At 43.6% G+C, this 20,897-nt stretch overlaps 1 protein-coding gene across 2 annotated transcripts; it reads right to left on the bottom strand.

Annotated features, from left to right (window-relative positions):
* Window positions 1–214: 214 nt before the first annotated feature.
* Window positions 215–19,305, bottom strand: LOC110486277 (histone-lysine N-methyltransferase EZH1). Of its 2 annotated transcripts, none has more exons than XM_090196338.1 (20): window positions 18,424–19,305; window positions 17,172–17,361; window positions 16,959–17,084; window positions 15,819–15,941; window positions 13,114–13,231; window positions 12,636–12,851; window positions 11,761–11,863; window positions 10,882–11,045; window positions 8,844–8,935; window positions 8,530–8,692; window positions 6,003–6,184; window positions 4,849–4,940; window positions 4,612–4,640; window positions 4,370–4,495; window positions 2,860–3,038; window positions 2,547–2,642; window positions 2,299–2,380; window positions 2,110–2,190; window positions 1,882–2,013; window positions 215–1,770 (listed from the first exon to the last, which is right to left on the bottom strand). In XM_090196338.1, the coding sequence occupies exons 2-19, from the start codon at window positions 17,355–17,357 to the stop codon at window positions 1,925–1,927; spliced, it is 2,247 nt and encodes a 748-aa protein (XP_090052464.1). In that variant the 5' UTR covers window positions 17,358–17,361; window positions 18,424–19,305; the 3' UTR covers window positions 215–1,770; window positions 1,882–1,924. The 2 variants fall into 2 exon arrangements, with proteins under 2 accessions (XP_090052464.1, XP_021413412.3); XM_021557737.3 differs by having other exon boundaries at window positions 1,929–2,013.
* Between the last annotated feature and the right edge of the window lie 1,592 nt (window positions 19,306–20,897).

Below are 20,897 nucleotides of genomic sequence, written 5' to 3'. Positions count from 1 at the left end.
GTGTTGAACCGGGATGTGGACAAGAAGCTAGGGCTAGGGTTGTAGTTGAGGGTTAGTGTTGAACCGGGATGTGGACATGAAACTAGGGCTAGGGTTGTGGTTGAGGCTAGGGTATGTTCAACCCTGACTCATCCTAGCCCCCCCCCCCCCACAAAAAATAGCACTCCCCCACTTTGACTGACAATGGTACTCAACGACAAGATGCATATAGCAATAATGTATAAAGTTAAAGTTTTATTTTCATAGGCAGAAGTTGTACATAACGATAAATTCCATATCGTTTCAGTCACCTCCGTGCAGAAAGATCTCATCTTGTCATGGGTGTCAATGTTTTTGGATTGAAGGATAAAATCCTGGGTGAATATCAGACCTGGATGTCAGTTCCACAATTCACTTGTATATAGTGTGACAACATGATCAGATGGATGGTTGTACGTACACAACATCCAGGTGGGGCACTTGAAATAGTAAAAAAAAACTATTTTTCCCATTTCATTTTCCCGTGACGAGTAGAACCGTAAAATGGTTACCTGTAACACAGTCCATTATATACAATACAAACACCATAATGACAACCCTCCTCTTTCAGCTTAGATTCATTTGGCACTCACAGCTAGTTCAGGGAAGACTATAATGTTCATGGTTCTTACACACGAATATAGTCTCTTTAGAGTTAGAAGAGCTGACGCTCATGTAAACTGAATGGCAAATGCTTCATAAAGTACACGTATCACTGAGTACCAATGGCACGGGTGACTAGAGTTGTCAAACTAAAGGAGGAATGAGATCTCCCATCAACCACCACTTCAGAGTTCACATTCAGTTAGTCGGTTTCTCGTACGGTACGGCATATTATTTTGAAGAACATTGGTATAAATGCACAGTAAGTTATTTCATTATGTATGAAGGGGGTGGTGTTGATGCTATAGCCACAGAGACAGGTCAGATACAGAGCTTTAGCATTATCATGAGTTTAGCATTGCCTCCAAAAGCTACCAGGAAGAGGCTTTTTCTGAGTAACATGACAGGATATTGAGTTCCTCCATAGAGCTGCATTTGAAAATAAAAGCTCATTCTCTTGCTAATGTGCTTACAGTTCATTTTAAACCAAAAGACAACACGTGCGCTTGTCTTGCACTGTTAATAGATACACTGTAGGCTAAAAAGTTAGCGTTGCTCATTGAGAGGACAAGCAATAGTTAATAGATGTGAGTACAGTAACAGAGAGAATAACAAATACAGAGAGAATAACACACAGCATGTTTTCATGTTGAAAATAACAACAATGCCATGAGGCTGATGGTACAGTATAAGCGATACATTGAATATATACTGTAGATAGTAGGTTTTTGTTGCCATTCTAATTGCTTGTTTCGTTCCAGAAGCTTCACGTACACAGTTTCGATAGGTGAGTGATAAAGCAGTGGGGAAGTGCTTCCTGCAGAGAGGAAGTGATTTCACTGAAATTGTCACCAAGGGAGAAGAAAACCATTTAGTCACAGCACTGTTGTCAATGCCCCAATTGTCAGTAACATAGATCAGCTGTTTTAATATTCCTCCATTACGGTGAATGTTTCACAGAGGCCAATAGAGCTTCTGTTTGTTGTGGCATTGTGGGGAGGAGCAGAAGAGTTACCAGGTGACGGAAAGGGGGGGGGGGTCAGTCAGCAAGGGGTCAGTGCGGGTGGTTGAAATGCAGCAGGTTAATGCTAGGCCACGTCGACCTCTCGCTCTATGCCCACATACTTCAGGGCATCATCCTGGCTGTACCTGTAAGGGGCAGGAGAGAGAGAGAGTCAGGACAGTATGAAGCATCAGTGTAAAAAATAAATGCAAGTCATCCCACAAATATCAGAGACAACCAAAGAAGGACTGCGATACCGTATTGTATCGAAGGCTCCAGTGTTCCCATGGCCACAAGGCTCTACCTATAGTCGAAGAAGAGCTCCTCCCCCTGTAGGATAGCCCGTTTGGCAAAGATCCCGATGCGGTGGTCTCCATTCACCATGACCACTGCAACCATAACAGCCATTATATAATTGATTTGTACACGTCACCAAACCAAATCATTCCAAAAAACAGGCTTTGTATTTTTCTATGTGATCCTACCCTTAGCGTAGCAGTTTGGGTTCACCGAGTGATTCGCAAATCGGATTTTATTCCCTTTCCTTGTGGCGTCCACGACAAAGTCTGTTGAGACATAACAGGAACAGTGTCAGCTCAGCGATCACAGAGACTGTGATGCCCTTAAAAGGGTTAACTGTTAACATCGTTAGCGTGTTGAGGAGTCATTATTACCATTGTTCAGGTTGAAGAGGAAGCTGGACATGTATTTGTCGTAGATCCTCCCGCGTCGGTCCGCCTCATCCTGCGAGATTAGCTGCAGACACAGACAGTTTCAGAGCGTGATGGTCAGACTAAATGTTTTATACATTAACACAAAGACATTCATACAAACACGTACTGTTACCGTATAAACCCCACACCCAACTATACCCCATTACATGATAAAGAAAGCTACGTTCAACAGTTTTATGTAGCCTCACCTCTCCACAGTACTCTGAGATGAACTCATTCTTCTGAACTGACTCTTTGATGAAGGTGCCCCACCCTGCCACGTTTGAGGGGGCCAGCAGGAGGTGCTGGGAGAGGTCAGAGGTTAAAGTTGGCTGACATACAAGACAACACTGGAATAATACAAGTGTGCCTTTCATTCCTCAGCAAGTCATAAGCATGTTGATATGGGTTCTGACTCCGACCTGAATTCAGATACAGCACATCATCAGCTCTCAAAAGCTACCTGTGAAACCAGCTTCTATTTTCTATTCCTTTGGACTGGAACACGACCTGCTGGCCTACCTTCTTGAGCCCCCTTTGGATGCTGCAGTTCTTGCAGGAGACTACCTTGCTGTCCCAGTGGTCCGCGGCTCCACAGGTCATACACAGATCTGGGTCACATTCCCTCACCGCCAGGTAGCAGGGACATTGCTTGGTGTTGCACTGGGTCTTACAGCGGCAGCCCGGGAAACGGTTCTGGCCTGGAGAACAACGTAACACCCCAGGTTAGTGTTCAGAGTCAGACAGGGGAACGTTCAGCGGAGAGGTTTATAGTCACTTTTTAGAAACAGCATAGAAACATACCGCGGTAACAGAGAGGCCCGTATGTGTTATATGCCTCAGTGGACTAGAGAACTAATTTGTAACAGAATTCTCTGTGGCTGTGTGGCGAACGGCAACCGCATTTTCATCGATGAACGCTGCCTCCAACGGTAAAAAGCAAAAGAAAAGCCGCTGCTCTGTAATGTAACTCATCAATCACTGACCCCTGCTGGCAGCTATGCTGAAATACAGCTGTGCTGAGAGTAATGGAAAGCCTTCCGGGCAGAGGAAGTAGGAAAACGAGCGGCAGACAACTTAAAATGTCCCTCTCCTCTCCAACAGGTTTAGCTGGAGGACAATACTCCATAAGCAGTAACATTAGTCTTGTCTCTCCTCCTTCCTAAGTCTTCTTCCCTACAGTTTGCGTGGCTGTGTGTGCGCATCACCGAGCAGTGTTCAGTCGTAGCGGTCTGTCTCGTACAAATGTAGGGATGGATGTTGTAGCTCAGCCACTGTGCCTGTCACGTCTCTTTGATTTCTCTCCAGGGCTGTGGAGCTCACACATTAAACCCTCCATACGCTGCTTCCTGTCAGAACCAGGGAGGGGGAGGGAGAACTGTATTTCTATTAGAACACAAAATGAGCCAAAGCTGTGAATTCAGAGCCAAGCTCTCTCTCTCTCTCTCTCCCTCTCTCTCCCTCTCTCTCTCTCTCTCTCTCCCTCTCTCTCTCCCTCTCTCTCTCCCTTCCGCCCTGTGGCCATTTGTGGAAGTGCGTGGGCCCAGCGGTTCAGGCTCATTTCTCCTGGGATGAATGTGTCAGAGCATTGTGAACCACGCCCCATGCTGAACAGATGCCCATAAAGCTAACCAAACCCTGCCTGCCAGAGGACAGCTTATCCTGCGAACACACAGCGATGAGGAGGATCGTCTTACACACTGTTCCACTGTCTATTATGGCCTGTCAAAAGGGCCTTTTTATCCACCGAGTGAAAGAGAGCTTGGCTTCAGCAGAATTGTCCTGTGAACACATTCCTATTCCCATTACAGAGTTGAGCTGTGAAACCTCTCGCTGTCAGTACAGGTAATTGTAGTAAACATTTACCACAGCCAGTTTAGTGGAAGGAATGTTCCGTATGTGTTGAAATGTATTTTTTTATACTGATATGTCTTGGACTTCTGCTAAGGGTCTGACCGAGTTGGGAAGTGGTGTGTGTGTGTGAGGACGTGGTGGTAGCAGTGGATGTGTGTTTGGGTAAGGTGACACTCACACTCGTGCTCACACTGGCAGAACTTCTCACAGAAATTCTGGGTCATCACACAGGGACAGGAGCTGTCACATGGGTGGTCCGGGTGGTCACATGGCTGGTAGTTGTACACCTGATTGGACAAGTTATCTAGAGAGGACAAAGGCTTTAATTATACAATGAGCAGATACATCATTCTGAATTAGAAATGCATTTGACAACGTTAATTTGACTATTTCAATACTTCAGTCAAGTGGAGAACTCACCTTTCTTGAGCTGAATTTTTGCCCATAACCTACAGAAAGAAATGAAAAACATTTTCAATAATCATGTCTATTTCTGTACAAAGCTATTTGAAAAAGAGCAGTTACTTTCATTTTCTGCAAGGTTTCATCTATTTCTCTCACTGATCTGTGTATCAGGGTCCATTCTCACTACATTCCTATGAGGTCATGTTGCAACTGGGACTGGGACTGGGAGTGAGAAAAAAGCGGCCATCTTGCCTGTGCTTCCTCTTCTTCTTCTGAGGGGAGTTGCCACCTTCCACCAACGGAACACGATGGATCAGGACCTCTTTCACAGCAAACTCATACACCTGAAGAAGAGAGGGAACACACACATTAAACACACACATGCAGGCATATTTGTCAACGCATACACACAGATATGACGCAACTATACAGAATCTTGTGTGGACCTGGACTTGGTCCCATTGTGTAGTTGAGTGTCTCTCAAATTAAGCTGGGAAGTGCATCGCTGCATGTGATTACTCCATAAAACATCCGGCCCTCTCCTCCCCTATCAGAACCCACCACCATCTCAGCGTAACGCGCGCGCACACACACACCTCCCCGCCATCCCACTCCCCAAACACACCCACAAAGCCCCAAACCACTTCTGCCTGACAAAAAAAAATAGATTTGGCTTCCTCCCTAAAACAGACAGACATACATTACGCAGAGGGAGGGACTGGGAAGCTCGTAGCAGCGGTGTTTCCATCCAGCCAAACCACAGGCTCTCTGAGGGATAACAAGGCCATGCTATAGAGGCACACTAGCGTTGTGCTGGGGGCCGGGATGCTGCTGCAGGGGGCTAAGCTACTTTGCAACGTCTGTGGCGGATCTCTGTCGTCACGCTACGCCTTCTTTGTTTCTCGGTCTTTGTCTCTCTGTTTTGTTTTGGAGGATTGGAACGTGTCTCTCAATAGCTTTGTAAATCTGATGAGAAGGCCTAATATGTTCTACCATACAATACTCCCATAACTCCCCCATATTAGAGACACATAGCATCCCCACAATACCTCGGCTAGGAAGGGATCCGCTTGCTACAAGCCGTCTGAGCCTGGAGACCGTGACGGAGTCTCGGAGAATAACAAAGATGTCATGTCGTAAAAGTCCTAATTTATGACTCTGCGTGTTGTTTACATTCTATTTGTAATCATCCCAATTTTCCACACAGTATTATGTGTTACGACACTTGTATCAATGCCGACACACTACATACAACACAGTCACAGCACCACTTCGTTATCTTGTCGGTCTGTACTAAGTCTGTAATGTTGTTTTGGTCATTAGCGTGTTGTCCAGGAGACATGCTTTAATTGGTGCATCAATAGAGTATATGAACATCTGGTGGGTGTAGGTTCTTGGTGGTTCACCTGTTTGCAGGTCTTGGTGCTGATGAGGCGAGCGATGGAGCAGAAGTTGTTGTAGTAGGTTCCGTGCAGCACTCTGAACAGAGACTCCTCAGCCCCACTCCACTGGACAGGAGGTTCCACCTGTTCCCCGTGCTCCTCCCCCGGACACAGCTTGGTGGGGGTCTGACAGCGAGAGTTGCTCTCTGACCGTACGCAAAAACACACACATGCGCACGCACAGAGAGGGGGGGGAGGCATTTGAGACTCACGCACATACACCCACTGCCAAAGGCAGAGAGCGACATGTTGCTTGGCAACAGGTTCAAGGCTGTGTTATTGTGACCACATGCTATGACTGGGGAATGCTTATTAGTCCGCTCACCAATCTGTTCTTACACATGATTTGAGCTAGGGGAAGGCCTCTGGGCCACCAGCTTAAGTCAGTAGTCTATCTTCAAAATGAAGAGCTGCAGTGACATCACAGTACAGATATTAGTTCCTTCCAAACTGAATGCAAGAGAGCGACAGTAGAGAGAGTGAGGAAATGATTAGGACAGAGAAAACGAGAGCCTGAGGAGAGTACTCTTTCTCCCCTCCCACTGTTCTCCACATGAGTCTGTCAACAGAAAGAGGAAACCAGGGGGAGAGGCTGAGTGAAGAATCTATTCGTTTTGGGGCTGAAACCCATGGTTGGATTCTTGTGTTGTGAGAGTGAATAGTTAAAAATAATAATAATAATCATCTTCAGCCAAGGTTCTCTTTTCTGATGTACTGCATTCAGCACACATGAACCATTCTGGCAGATGAGCATTATGGGGAACTTAGTCGATCCATTCTGTCATTAATACACCGAGGTATGACAGATATACAGTAGTACCGTAGCAGATGAGGCATTAGTGTTCTCCTACCTGAGAAGATAGGAAGCTGGTAGTCTCCTATTCATGGGTTGCATTTCCGTCACAATATTGTTTTGAACGTCCGTTTTGGACTGATGCCCAACTGAGCATCCTACTCAATGTATTGTCAATGAGCTCTGATGAAAATGTCATCAAAGGTGCCCCAGCTAGCACAGTGGATCTGGGCCGATTCCGGTGTGAGTTATCTGGCCCAAATGTATGACTTGGGGCCTCGGGCTGATTGGGGTTACTCTCTGGCAGATGATTACACGGGCTGCTTTATATAATTAACATTTCATTCTTTATTTTTCCATATTTTCTCATTGTTTCTGTGATCAAAAATACTATTAACATTTCAATTAAATTATTTAAGAGTCCTGTGTAGTATTTTGATACTTTGTGCAAGGCAATTGATAAGCATTACAAACTTTGTGGATGGAGCTTCCCGAGTGGCGCAGTGGTCTAAGAAACTGCATTGCAGTGCAAACTGCGTTGCTACAGATGATGGTTCGAGACCCGTGCCGGGCGCGACCGGGAGACCCATGAGGTGACGCACAATTGGCCCAGCGTTGTCCAAGTTAGGGGAGGGTTTGGCCGGCCCGGGATGTCCTTGTCCCATCGCTCTGTAGTGACTCCTGTGGCGGGCCAGGCGCATGCATGTATGCTGAAACGGTCACCAGGTGTATGGTGTTTCCTCCGACAAAATTTTTTTTTTTGTGGATGGGTATAACTTTTATGTATATAATGTAAAATAGTAATATTTAAAATGACTAAAACAGGTAATTTTGTATACATTTATTTACATTTTCATCGGGCTGCTTCTGGGTGGATTCTGGTAAGATGCCGGTAAAGTCGGCTGAATTCTGGTAGACTGAAATGGCCCGATGTTCTTGGGCAGATTCTGGGCAGTCATTCCTTTTGATACCGGGCCAATTCAGTCAGTTCCGGCCGACCGGAAGAGGATTCTGGGCCGATTCCTCATTGCTAGCTGGGGAATTACAGTGGCTTAGAAATACAATGCAATTTAAAAAGAAGGCAAATAAACCTTTTGTCATCATTTTGATGTTGCCAGATTGACTTCAGATGCAGTATAACGTTAGCTATTTAGCTAAGATTGAGAGGAGGACAGAGGATTTTAGCTAGCTACCGTTAGCATTGATAGCTATGTTTAAAAAACTTTGCTAGCTAATGACAATATTGCAATCTGTCTAAAGTAAATTTGTTGTATTTCCAGGCACAATAGTGTAATTTAGACTGAACAGTCGTTAGCCTCCGTCCAGAATGACTGGGCTTATAACCACTTTAGGGCACCACTATGGCGCCTTGAGAACGTTCATAACAATGGCATGACACGACCGAGTGACGGAGTTGCAACCTATGAATAGTACCTTAGAAGCTCGTATTTCACATAATTGTCTTTTAAAGTCCTTCAGACCAGACAGACTGACATGAACATCGGCCGTGCGCTGTGGGTGGCCGTCCTATCGCCTCTGACCACAGAACATCGGTCATAATCTTCTGTTCATTTCCCAACGATTCTACATGTTGAATCGCCACCATTTGTCGTCAGCCAGCAGGTGCTCTACTGCGCTCCGCTGACGTTTGTGTTGGTCTGTCTTGCCCCTTATAATGCTAGTGTTTCCCCTAGCTACCTGAGGAGCTGGTGGTCTCGTGGTCACTATCCACCTCCTTGGCCTCCTCAGTGGTGCCTGACGGGCCAGGGCAGCTGGAGCTGGGAGGGCGTGGCTGTCGCCGCCGCCGCCGAGACCTCTGGGAGCGCAGCATCTCCTGATCCGCAAACTCTTTGGCCCCTTTCTTTAGAGGAGGGAGAGAGGAAGACAGGGACAGAAGTGAAGAGATAGAAGAGTGTTAGAGAAGGGATGAATGGATCAGAGATTCATCATTGGCTTGTCTGTCTGTTGTCGGGCAGTTAAACACAGAGGACATGTAGAGGATCTGAGCACACCTGTAGCAGAAAGCAGTCCAGACCACAGGGCTCTGTCTCCATGCGAATCTCCTTGTTCTTCCTCTTGTAAACATTGGGCGTAGCGTGAAAAGCTGGAAAGACACATACTATTAGTATACTGATAGTAACTGATAGTATGTTAGTAGAACAGTAATACTAGTAATACTAACGTAAAACATTTTGCCTGCTGCACAGACCCTATGGACATTCTAGTCTAGAGCGCCTGGTTAAATTGTGATTGGGAGCATATAAATTCTCTCCACGGTTAAAGTAGGAAGAAATATATGTTATTGTTGTAAAAATGTGTGAGTCTGCTACATTTACTGTTATCATATATTAAAATATTGAATTACTTTGACATATTTAATTAGGTTACATTATGCTAATTTCCCAATGGTGGACAGAACGTGTTACTAGATTACACATACTAATGTTTTCACCACACAAGAATTGCAGGAAAAGCACATCCTTTTTTACCTCAGATGGGTGATGTTAGTATTACAGTTTATAGTCAGCATGATCTCACGAAATCGATTGCTTAACACAGATCAATATCTTTGGTTTAGTACCAGTGGCCGTGTCCAAATATACTTGCGTTCTAAATAGTAGGCACTTTGGGTATGCAAAAATAGAACGTTTTATAGTATTTTAAATGCCAGGATGTCATACTAATTTGGGGTTTTCATCTAGTAGAATTTGCTGCACACTTTTGAGAAAGAGAATAATTTTGTGTTTGACAACAGCTGACAATCAGATATTTTGGACACTGCCACTGTTTTTATCATACATGCCAGTCCTTAGTGGGACGCAGCTGTCATTTTCAGATGTCATTTTCAGACCACGGTGGCTAGAAAAAAATTGGGCGCTCTGGCAGTACATTAATTAATGGATTTGAGGGTTAAGCTATTTGTTGAAATTATCCAGTCCAAAAAGTGTCTCCTTTTCCGTATTGGCCATCTTCCAAAATAATTTTCTCACTGAGAAATAAGTTAATAAATGGCTACGACAGGTGGTCATCATTCGACATATGTAGTTTACCCAAGTTCGTTGATGTTTGTCTGGTAGAAGAGTGCTAATGGTACATATCGCCATGGTTATTGTCCCAGTTCAATTGATTTCAATACGATATCGATGTGAGTGATTCATATGCATGCGCTCCTATTGATTACAGTAGAACAAGCTCACCAATTCCATTATTGAGTGACCGCTCGGGAAATATTAGTACGTGTGCAGTTTGAAAGGTGCTAATTTAGGGAAAGGGGGATACCTAGTCAGTTGTCCAACTGAATGTTTTCAACTGAAATTAGTCTTCCCCATTTAACCCAACCCCGCTGAATCACAGAGGTGCGGGGGGGCTGCCTTAATCGACATCCACGTCTTCAGTGACCCGGGGAACAGTGGGTTAACTGCCTTGCTCAGGGGCAGAACGGCAGATTTTTACCTTGTCAGCTCGGGGATTCGATCCAGCAACCTTTCGGTTACTGGCCCAACACACTAACCATTTAGCAAAATACAAGTATTCTGAACATGTGTGACAGGTGTGTGTAGGGTGTAACTTTTATGTATTGGTCTTCAAAATATAACAAGTATTTCAGCATATTGATTATGAATTTGGACATTTAAATCATAAATCAAAAAGCCATGACAACAGGAAGCAGCAACAGTGTCATTTTCAATGTTTTTTTAGGGAATACAAACGGTACTTTAAAAACGATTTCTACTTTATCAGGTAAAAACTACTGAATGAGCCCAAAAAACGTGCTACGATTCATTGATTTTGATGATATTAGTGAAATCGTGAAAATATGTTTGTCCTGGCTAGTAATAATGCATTTATTATAACACTAGAGCTGTGTTGATTCCACGAGAGTCCGAGTGAGACAGAGAGAAAAAATAAAAACATAAATCTAGAGGAAAAGCCACATGTTGACAGATGTCAATAGGTTAAAAACACAGAGAGAGTTAGAGAGAGAGAGAGAGAGAGAGAGAGAAAGATACAGAAAGTGAGAGAAAAGAGTAAACCCATAGGACACATTACGGTGGAGGAAGCAGTCGTATTTGAAGCAGCGCCTGCAGAACAGGGTATGGAAGGAGTGCAGAGACTGCTCCCGCTGGACAGACTTGGCGAACGGCCCGTCTATGTTAGGGGTGCAGAGGGGGGGCAGCTTTACCGGGCTGGGGGGCTCCAGGAGGTCCTTGTACCTAGGGAAGTGTCATTTGGGGAAGAAGGGGATAAAACAAAACAAAGCCTTACCATGCATAATATAACTTTGTATTAGGATTGTATTTTGGATGAGCATGGTATACTGCATGATATACAGTAGAAGTGGGAAACTACAGTAAGTAGCTGTATTCTGACTCAAGTAGGTCTATGCCAGGGGTAGGCAACTAGATCAGGCTGCGGGACGATTTTTGTCGGAGCGGATGGTTGGGGGGCTGGAAGATAATAATAATAATTTGTACATTGCAAATAGACCACAACTAAGCCCAAAAATAAACTGAATTTGGAAATAACAATAATTTCATACCTTGATTACGTTGAGGCACAATCAAGTCATTTTTTATTTATTTGTGGGAATACTTAGGAACAGATTTCCTAAATTTTGCTGAATTTTACAGTTATTTTCTGTTTAACGGAAAACAAAACATTATTATTCTTTATTTTACTAAAAACTTTGGGGGGCCCTGTTGCCGACCCCTGGCCTATGCTCATTTGCAGGTGGATTTGGATGAGAGTGTTCAGTTTGCGGTATTTGATAAGAAAAAGGCCTTTCAGACGGGGATGCAACTTTTCTATTGAGCGTGAGAAGAGAGGGCAGAGAGCATTATTAGCATCTCCCTGAGAGCTCCCATCTCCATGGTGAACACCAAGCAACGCTCGGCTAAGCACAGCACAGTTGATGGGCACTTTTCTTACTTTTCCTTCAGCTCCTCCGTCGTACCCTTGTAGGGGAACATCGAGGCGATGGCCGTGAATATCTTATCATGCGGGATCTTCTTATTGGCAGGCGAATCCCTCACTAAGGAAGGTAGTGAGAAGAAAAGCAAAGAGCAGATAATTAGCTACTCAACCACCCCTTTTCTAGTTCCAATTTCCCATTGAGATGTAATTGTATTTGCACTTCTTGCCATGTAAGCAATCATATTGGAACGAGTCCCGATCCTATTGAGGACTGTTTGTCCATGTGCTCTGTGTATTGAGAGAGTACCAATGAGTGTGTCAGTCATACTGATAAGTTCTGACACTGAGTGACAGTGTCTGATGACACAATATCTCTCTATGTGAGTGTGTCCCCCCCCCCCCCACCAGTTCCCATAATCCCTGGTGCTCTCTATGTGCCAGAGGTCAAAGGGCCTTGTAACCAGAACCTGGTCGTATTGTATTGGTGTTATGACCAAACATGTTCCCCATCCACCCAGTCTGTCCCTGGGACTGGGAAAGTCTCTAGGTAAACAATGCCAGGCAGTGCCACTGTGTTGGGACAGAGTGACCTGCTGGCTCCTGTACAACATGGGGTACAGTACAGTCACAGTGATCAACCTGACCTGTACCCTCTGTTCTCTCATGCCACTGATAAGAGTAGGAGGACAAGTCTATAGCAAATACAAATAAGCATGCACATTTCCCTTCAGATAGTCCAGCATAGTAAAACCAGTGACTCTCATATAGAAAACAGCACGTATTACCTTTTGTTACATACAGTAAGCATCCAATCACATCTAGGAGACATGAACTACTGTATGTTAGTTGTGGTTACATCTTTCAGTCAAAAGACTCTGGAGGACACTCACCCTCTACGACACTCCTCCTCTTCCTCCTGAAGAAGGCTGTGGGCCCCACCTTGGCCTCTTCAGTCCCTTCCCCAGCGCTCTTCCTCACCCCCTTCTCCTCCTCCTCTTTCCCCCCTTTCTCCTCCGCCGCCTCCTCCTCTTCCTCCTCCTGGTCTGAGTACTGGCTCAAGGCCTCCACCAACTCTTTAAAGATCTCGTCGTTGATGAACCCTCCCTCTGGGAGACAAACCACACAGTCAAACATGTCCGCACCTACTGATGACATCATGCAATATACGTCAGCACATATCCCCTAAACAATTAAGATTTCCCCAGCAGCACACAGCAACGCACGTACTGTACCGATTGACCTCCTGGAGCCCGCCTAACCCCCACGTCTCCAATAATATAACTCTGTGATAGATCAGACTGACAGTGTGCGTAATCGAAACAGGACAGAAAGGATGATATCCCTGGTCTAGGCAGGTAGGCAGGTCACCTCTGTCTCCATGGACACCGTCATAGTTGTCGATGAGCTCCTCCAGGAAGGCCTCGTCCTGCTCCAACACCTCGTCTCCCATGTAGGGGATGTTATGGAGGAACGTCTCATCCTCCACCTAGGAAAAAAAATATATTGTATTTGTATTTTATTTAACTAGGCAAGTCAGTTAAGAACAAATTCTTATTTACCCCGGTGTAACAGTATAGCTTTCATCCATCCCCTCGCCCCGACCCGGGTTCGAACCAGGGACCCTCTGCACAAATCAACAACTGACACCCACGAAGCATCGTTACCCATCACTCCACAAAAGCCGCGGCCCTTGCAGAGCAAGGGGAACAACTACTTCAGGTCTCAGAGCGAGTGACGTCATTGATTGAAACGCTACTAGCGTGCACCACCGCTAACTAGCTAGCCATTTCACATCGGTTACACTGGCCAAACCCGGACGACGCTGGGCCAATTGTGCCACGCCCTATGGGACTCAAAATCAACAAACACATAGTCACATCTGGCTGTTTGTGTGTTAATGTGGTACATGAATAAATCTGTGTGCAAATGTTCATATTAGGGTTTTTATACCTGTGTAATAACAACGTAGTAACGTTAGAAGCGACCTATCATGTTGTTGCACAGTAATTGAGAAATGACTTTGTTACTGCATAGAGATGAGCGTTTATTGTTATTACACAAGTGGAATAAGGGCGTGTCTTTTCCCTGGTGTGTATGTGCACTACCGTTCAAAAGTATTAAAACACCTACACATTCACAGGTCTTTCTTTATTTTGACTATTTTCTACATTGTAGAATAATAGTGAAGGCATCAAAACTATGAAATAACACATATGGAGTCATATAGTATCCAAAAAAGTGGTAAACAAATATATATTTCGTATTTGAGTGTAACGGATCTCTTCGTCGTCTGACGACGAGTATGAAATATCGGACCAATGCGCAGCGTGGTAAGTGTCCATGTTAATTTATTAACTGAAAACACAAAACAAAATAACGAAGTGAATGGAAGAAACGAAAACAGTTCTGCAAGGTGACATACACTAAACAGAAAACAACCACCCACAAACAAGAGTGGGAAAACAGGCTACCTAAGTATGGTTCTCAATCAGAGACAACGATTGACAGCTGCCTCTGATTGGGAACCATACCAGGCCAAACACATAGAAATACCAAACATAGAACAAAAACATTGAATGCCCACCCCAACTCACGCCCTGACCAACCTAAAATAGAAACATACAAAAGGAACTAAGGTCAGGACGTGACATTGAGATTCTTCAAATAGCCACCCTTTGCCTTGATGACAGCTTTGCACACTCTTGACATTCTCTCAAACAGCTTCACCTGGAATGCTTTTCCAACAGTCGTGAATTAGTTCCCACATATGCTGAGCACTTGTTGGCTGCTTTTCCTTTACTCTGCAGGCCGACTCATCCCAAACCATCTCAATTTGGTTGAGATTGTGGAGGCCAGGCCATCTGATATAGCACTCCATCACTCTCCTTCTTGTTCAAATAGCCTGGAGGTGTGTTGGGTTATTGTCCTGTTGAAAAACAAATGATAGTGGGACTAAGCCCAAACCAGATGGGATGGTGTATCGCTGCAGAATGCTGTGGTTGCCATGCTGGTTAAATGTGCTTTGAATTCGAAATAAATCACAGACAGTGTCACCAGCAAAGCACCCCCACATCATAACACCTCCTCCTCCATGCTTTACAGTGGGAAATACACATGCAAAAATCATCCGTTCACCCACACCGCGTCTCACAAAGACACGGCGGTTGGAACCAAAAATCTCCAATTTGGACTCTAGACCAAAGGACAAATTTCCACTGGTCTAAAGTCCATTGCTTGTGTTTCTTGGCCCAAGCAAGTCTCTTCTTATTATTGGTGTCCCTTAGTAGTGGTTTCTTTGCAGCAATTTGACCATGAAGGCCTGATTCACACAGTTTCCTCTGAATAGTTGATGTTGAGATGTATCTGTTACTTGAACTCTGTGATGCATTTATTTGGTTGGTAACTCTAATGAACTAATCCTCTGCAGCAGAGGTAACTCTGGGTCTTTCTTTCCTGTGGCGGTCCTCGTGAGAGCCAGTTTCATCATAGCGCTTGATGGTTTTTGTGACTGCACTTGAAGGATCTTTAAAAGTTCTTGAAAAAGTTCCGTATTGACTGACCTTCATGTCTTAAAGTAATGATGGACTGTCATTTCTCTTTGCTTATTTGTGTTGTTCTTGCCATAATATGGACTTGGTCTTTCACCAAATAGGGCTATCTTCTGTATACCCCCCTACCTTGTAACAACACAACTGATTGGCTCAAATGCATTAAGGAAAGAAATGTCAAACAATTACTTTTAGGAAGCCACACCTGTTAATTGAAATGCATTCCAGGCGACTACCTCATGAAGGTGGTTGAGAGAATGCCAAGAGTGTGCAAAGCTGTCATCAAGGCAAAGGGTGGGTATTTGAAGATTCTCAAATCTAAAATATATTTTGATTTAGTTTAACACTTTTTTGGTTACTATACGATTCCATAAGTGTTATTTCATAGTTTTGATGCCTTCACTGTTATTCTACAATGTAGGAAATAGTCAAAATAAAGAAAAACCCTTGAATGAGTCGGTGTTCTAAAACTTTTGACCCGTAGTGTATACTGAATGTGTGTGTGTTGTCGAGAAAGCCCCGTACCATGAAGTTCTGCTGCAGAGGGGACCAGGAGTACATGAAGGGGATTCCTGCCACGGTCGTCAGCGGCCGCACGGCAACCGCCTGAGCTTTAAACGCTGGGAAGCCAAACTCCACCATGCACAACTGTGATTGGACCAGAGACAGATGGGTGAGTATGACAAAGTAGGACAGACCAGCACTGGATTATAACAAACAGGTAGGCTACTATTACCCAAATGGATAAAGACAATGCTATATCCACTGACACTACTCTGAAATGAACTAGGAAACAAATACCAAGACAATAGAGAAGAGCATAGTGAGAATTTCAGGAACACAAGATGCTGCTCTGTCTGCCTCCAGGCTGTTTTCATCATAGGTTCTGAGAGAGTTTAGTTATTGACCTCAGTAAGGCGCCTCATGAACCCTTTTTGGCAGCTCAGGATCTCCCTGAAAGGGGATGAAACATCACAGTCCTCTGTCGGCCTGATGGGAGAGCAGACCCTGGCCTGGTTAATGAGGAGGCAGGAGCCAGAATGGGCTTGAAAGGGCTAGTTAATGGCCAAAATGTAGATTTCCCCTTAAATACACATACACAAAAGTAAATATTCTTCATGAGATGGCCATAAACAATAACTGGTAGTTCTGCAACATTTTTAAAAGGTCTAGAACTAACCTTTCTATTAAATGTATGCGGTCGACTCCCCTTTGAGGACACAAACTCAAGTACATAGTACAAATATTATGAAATATCTGATATTATGTTTTCCTATTCAAAAGTGGTACAATAGGGCTTGACATTACTGAAATGCTTTCTACATATAGTAACAATCAAATTATAAACGACTTACTGGAAGAGTTCACCTTTCCTATAACTGTAAAATAAATGTGATCACACAAACGTTCTCTGGTCACAGATTTTGTCCATCTGTGACTAAGAGAAAGTGTTCTTGTTTCAATTATACAAAATCATTTTTGATTTTTTTTTCCTGTTGAGAGCAATAAATCCATCTGAGAACATCAATGGGAGAGCTATTGCAAGCGCAGCCATGAGGTTCACTGGCACAGGAAATCGTTGCTTTGTCTGGATAGGCCAGAAAATGTGATGCGTCGCCTCCTACTGTATGCCTCGCTATCCTTTTGTCTCTTTCTCTCTCTCACCTTTTTGCCGGGTAGCGCTCCACCTGGGGTAGACAGGGGAACTGACTGGATCCTCAGCTTGGACCACTCCTCGTTCAGAAGGTTGGTACGTTCCTCTATCTTCTGCCGGTTGGACATGAACAAGGCCTGGAAAAGACAGGAAATGTAAGAATAGTTTGTAATAGCTATACACACAATCTATCTCTCTCTCTCTCTCTCTCTCATTATCCTTACCTTGACCTCCTCTGCGTTTTTAAAGCGTTTCAGCTGACGGAGGCGCATGTACTCAGACTTCACCCTCTTCCTCCACTCCAACAGGCTTCGGGAGGGTATGTTGGAGGCAGGACAAGGTGTTGGGGTCAGGATTAGGGCCGGGTCCGGGACTGGGTCTGAGACAGGGACCTCTGGGGCCTCCTCCATGGTCCTGCACAATGATAGAATGATAGAGTTACTGGCACTGACACAAAACACATGGAAGTGCCCCGGTCAATCATGTTAAAGAACACTTTTCTATTACACCAATTCTTAAGGGTCAATTGTTGTGTTGTTAGAAGTAGCATTAAAGGAGGATATCACTGTTGGTGTGAGTGTGGTGTGTGAATTGGTTGTGCCTAACTCCAAAAACACGTTTTACTTGGATCTGGGATGTGATAACATCAATGGCAATTGGAAAAGTAATTTTCCAAGAGCTTCCCGTAAGAGAAGTGATCCCCCCCCCCCCCTCCCTCCCACACACACACACACACACACTCACTCACTCACACAGCCAAACGAAACGCATGACTCAAACTTCTGCATGCGTGTGCGTGCGTGAGCGAACCACCGCCCCCTTCTGTTAGCAAAAGCACCAAGGACTGCGTTAAAAAGGCTTAAAAAAACACCTTCCAGTGCATCCTGGTCAGCGCTATAATGTGCCATCGTAATTGTATCATGTGGGACTAGAACAACGGAATCATAAAATAACGGGCCTATAATAAAGTGAAACCGCAAACACGTCAAACGTGTCATATACCGAAACCAAATGGCAGTCTGTAAAACACGTTCTCCCCTGCACATACAACATTAGTAAAAGTGGGCGTTTCTCTTCTGAAAGCCAATATGAAAACAGAGCAGCTAAGTGCGTAGTACACTTTTCCAGGATTTCATAACCTCTTCTGCAGAATTCTATAACCCTATCCCACAAAATGTTGTGGGATTGGTGAGAAGCAAAATAAATGTCGCGCTGCGTAAAGGCTTTTCGTTTTCAGGGCAAATGATTCGTTTTAACCGTACCAGGCATTAGCCTTCCTTAGAATCCTACACCAACAGTCGATAACAGAAGTCACATACGTTGATGCATCGCCTATCCATTTCAATTATGTTCGTTTTACGCAATGGACAGCTTTCACGCCCAACCAATAACATTATAATGTGAATGTTCTAATGCGCTTCTCTGGGATGCGCGCACACATGTCCAGTTTTGATACAGTGTCGCAGTTAGAATTACCTTTAAGGGTCCTCGTGTCCTCTTATTTGTAGCGACTTGAGCTCGCCACTACAGCGTTGAACTCCCCGTATGAAATCCACCATAAAATACGGATTTCTTCGCTACGGACGCGACGTAAATAATAGGGTCCGTGTATTTGGGTTCACACGCCGATGGGATCCGAAGATTCCTATGTCGTCCGCAAGCATGCTGAAATTGAAGTTGTACAGTTAAAAGCTGCGCACTTAACTGGCTCAGTTAGAGAGTGACGTCTGTATTGTGACCACACTGTGCTTGGTAGCTGGACTATGGTAAAAAAGCGTGCGACTTGAAAGTATATGGACATTTGGATAGCCCACATGTAGCTTATGAATGATTCTACTCACAAGGGCTACACGTCTGCTATAAGGCTACTACTAACATTATTACTACTATCAGAATACTATTACTATTAGTCAACTATTACATAGGCGACTAAGCTACTATAGGCTACTAATAACTAGTGGATAATACTAATTTATCAAAATGCTACAGTTGATAGGTAGTCATAATAATGATGTTTAATATGTGTTATTATTTGTTCATATAATGAGATACAATTTAAAAAAAGAAGTAAAATAGAACAAATGCTATACCTATACGGATGTAATGCATTTTAATATGAGGGTCAGGTGATGGTATTTGGGAAGGTTATTTAGTAACATAATTCGTTCCTCACCAACAACCTTTGCTCTCATACTGTATATTGGTAAGGTACCCTGTTCTATTTTTCCATAATTCATGTATAAATGTCATTCACATGTATACAGGGGTAATAACAAACATATATTATCAATGAGTATTGTTCCTCAATCAATCATGGAAGAGGAAGATCATGCTGATCATGGAAGAGGAAGCCTCCAGCCTCGAGTCTAGCGCATGTTGTTTTCCTTCTCTCAAGGGGCGGGTGCGCAGTGCGAGCTGGGGCTGTGGCACGCTACTCATAGTCACGTGATTCTCAGAGGAAAGAGAACTCGACTGGTCCAGTAACACAGACAACCCAGCGGACCAGCCAGACCCATGTTAGCTGTGTTCAACAGTCAGTGCTCATTAAACAGTAGCCTGGCCTACCATTACAGACGTACTTCTTTTTATGATACAAACAGACATAGGTCTGTTTAAATTAAATGGGAAATAACTGTCTGGAAGATAGAAGGAAAATACCCTATGCCAAGCAAAATCTATTATAGAGTGTTCATAAATACCTTAGAAACAGTTAATAGATACGTATTACCTCATGATGGCAATGTAAATGTTATATAAATGAAGTACTGTGAAGGTAGGAGTGAAAACTAGCAAAACTGCTGGTGAAAGTGAACCCTGCTGTCCTTTTTTCCATACAGAAGATGGCACTGTAGGGCTTCTTTTATTAAAGTTGTCCATTATATTACAGTTGTACCAATATCACGATATTAGGCCTACATTTCTTCCAGGGTGTATAATGACAAGTCTACGGCTGCTTTATGATCTGGCCATTGACAAGCAACAGGATGGAAAAGGACAACATAATCCGCTTCAAAACACCAGGCCCAACCAGAATAAAAGAATGATTACGTAATGAAATCATCTTCAAAACACCAGGCCCAACCAGAATAAAAGAGTGATTAAGTAATGAAATCATCTTCAAAACACCAGGCCCAACCAGAATAAAAGAATGATTACGTAATGAAATCATCTTCAAAACACCAGGCCCAACCAGAATAAAAGAATGATTACGTAATGAAATCATCTTCAAAACACCAGGCCCAACCAGAATAAAAGAATGATTACGTAATGAAATCATCTTCAAAACACCAGGCCCAACCAGAATAAAATAATGATTACGTAATGAAATCATCTTCAAAACACCAGGCCCAACCAGAATAAAAGAATGATTACGTAATGAAATCATCTTCAAAACACCAGGCCCAACCAGAATAAAAGAATGATTACGTAATGACATCATCTTCAAAACACCAGGCCCAACCAGAATAAAATAATGATTACGTAATGAAATCATCTTCAAAACACCAGGCCCAACCAGAATAAAAGAATGATTGCGTAATTAAATCATCTTCAAAACACCAGGCCCAACCAGAATAAAATAATGATTACGTAATGAAATCATCTTCAAAACACCAGGCCCAACCAGAATAAAAGAATGATTAAGTAATGAAATCATCTTCAAAACACCAGGCCCAACCAGAATAAAAGAATGATTACGTAATGAAATCATCTTCAAAACACCAGGCCCAACCAGAATAAAAGAATGATTACGTAATGAAATCATCTTCAAAACACCAGGCCCAACCAGAATAAAAGAATGATTACATAATGAAATCATCTTCAAAACACCAGGCCCAACCAGAATGAAAGAATGATTACGTAATGAAATCATCTTCAAAACACCAGGCCCAACCAGAATAAAAGAATGATTACGTAATGAAATCATCTTCAAAACACCAGGCCCAACCAGA

The sequence above is a fragment of the Oncorhynchus mykiss genome, chromosome 13 (genome assembly GCF_057628025.1).
Source record: "Oncorhynchus mykiss isolate SJ-2025 chromosome 13, ASM5762802v1, whole genome shotgun sequence".
Classification (NCBI taxonomy): Eukaryota; Metazoa; Chordata; class Actinopteri; order Salmoniformes; family Salmonidae; genus Oncorhynchus; species Oncorhynchus mykiss.
This window is presented reverse-complemented; position numbering and strand designations above follow the sequence as displayed.

Excerpts from the sequence above, each read along its gene's own strand:
- LOC110486277 (XM_021557737.3), bottom strand. The coding sequence starts at position 17,357 with ATGGAGGAGGCCCCAGAGGTCCCTGTCTCAGACCCAGTCCCGGACCCG. Across the intron at positions 6,185-8,529 it reads CGAGACCACCAGCTCCTCAG|AGAGCAACTCTCGCTGTCAG; the intron begins GTAGCTAGGGGA and ends GCGTACGGTCAG. Across the intron at positions 2,643-2,859 it reads TCCAAAGGGGGCTCAAGAAG|CACCTCCTGCTGGCCCCCTC; the intron begins GTAGGCCAGCAG and ends GACCTCTCCCAG.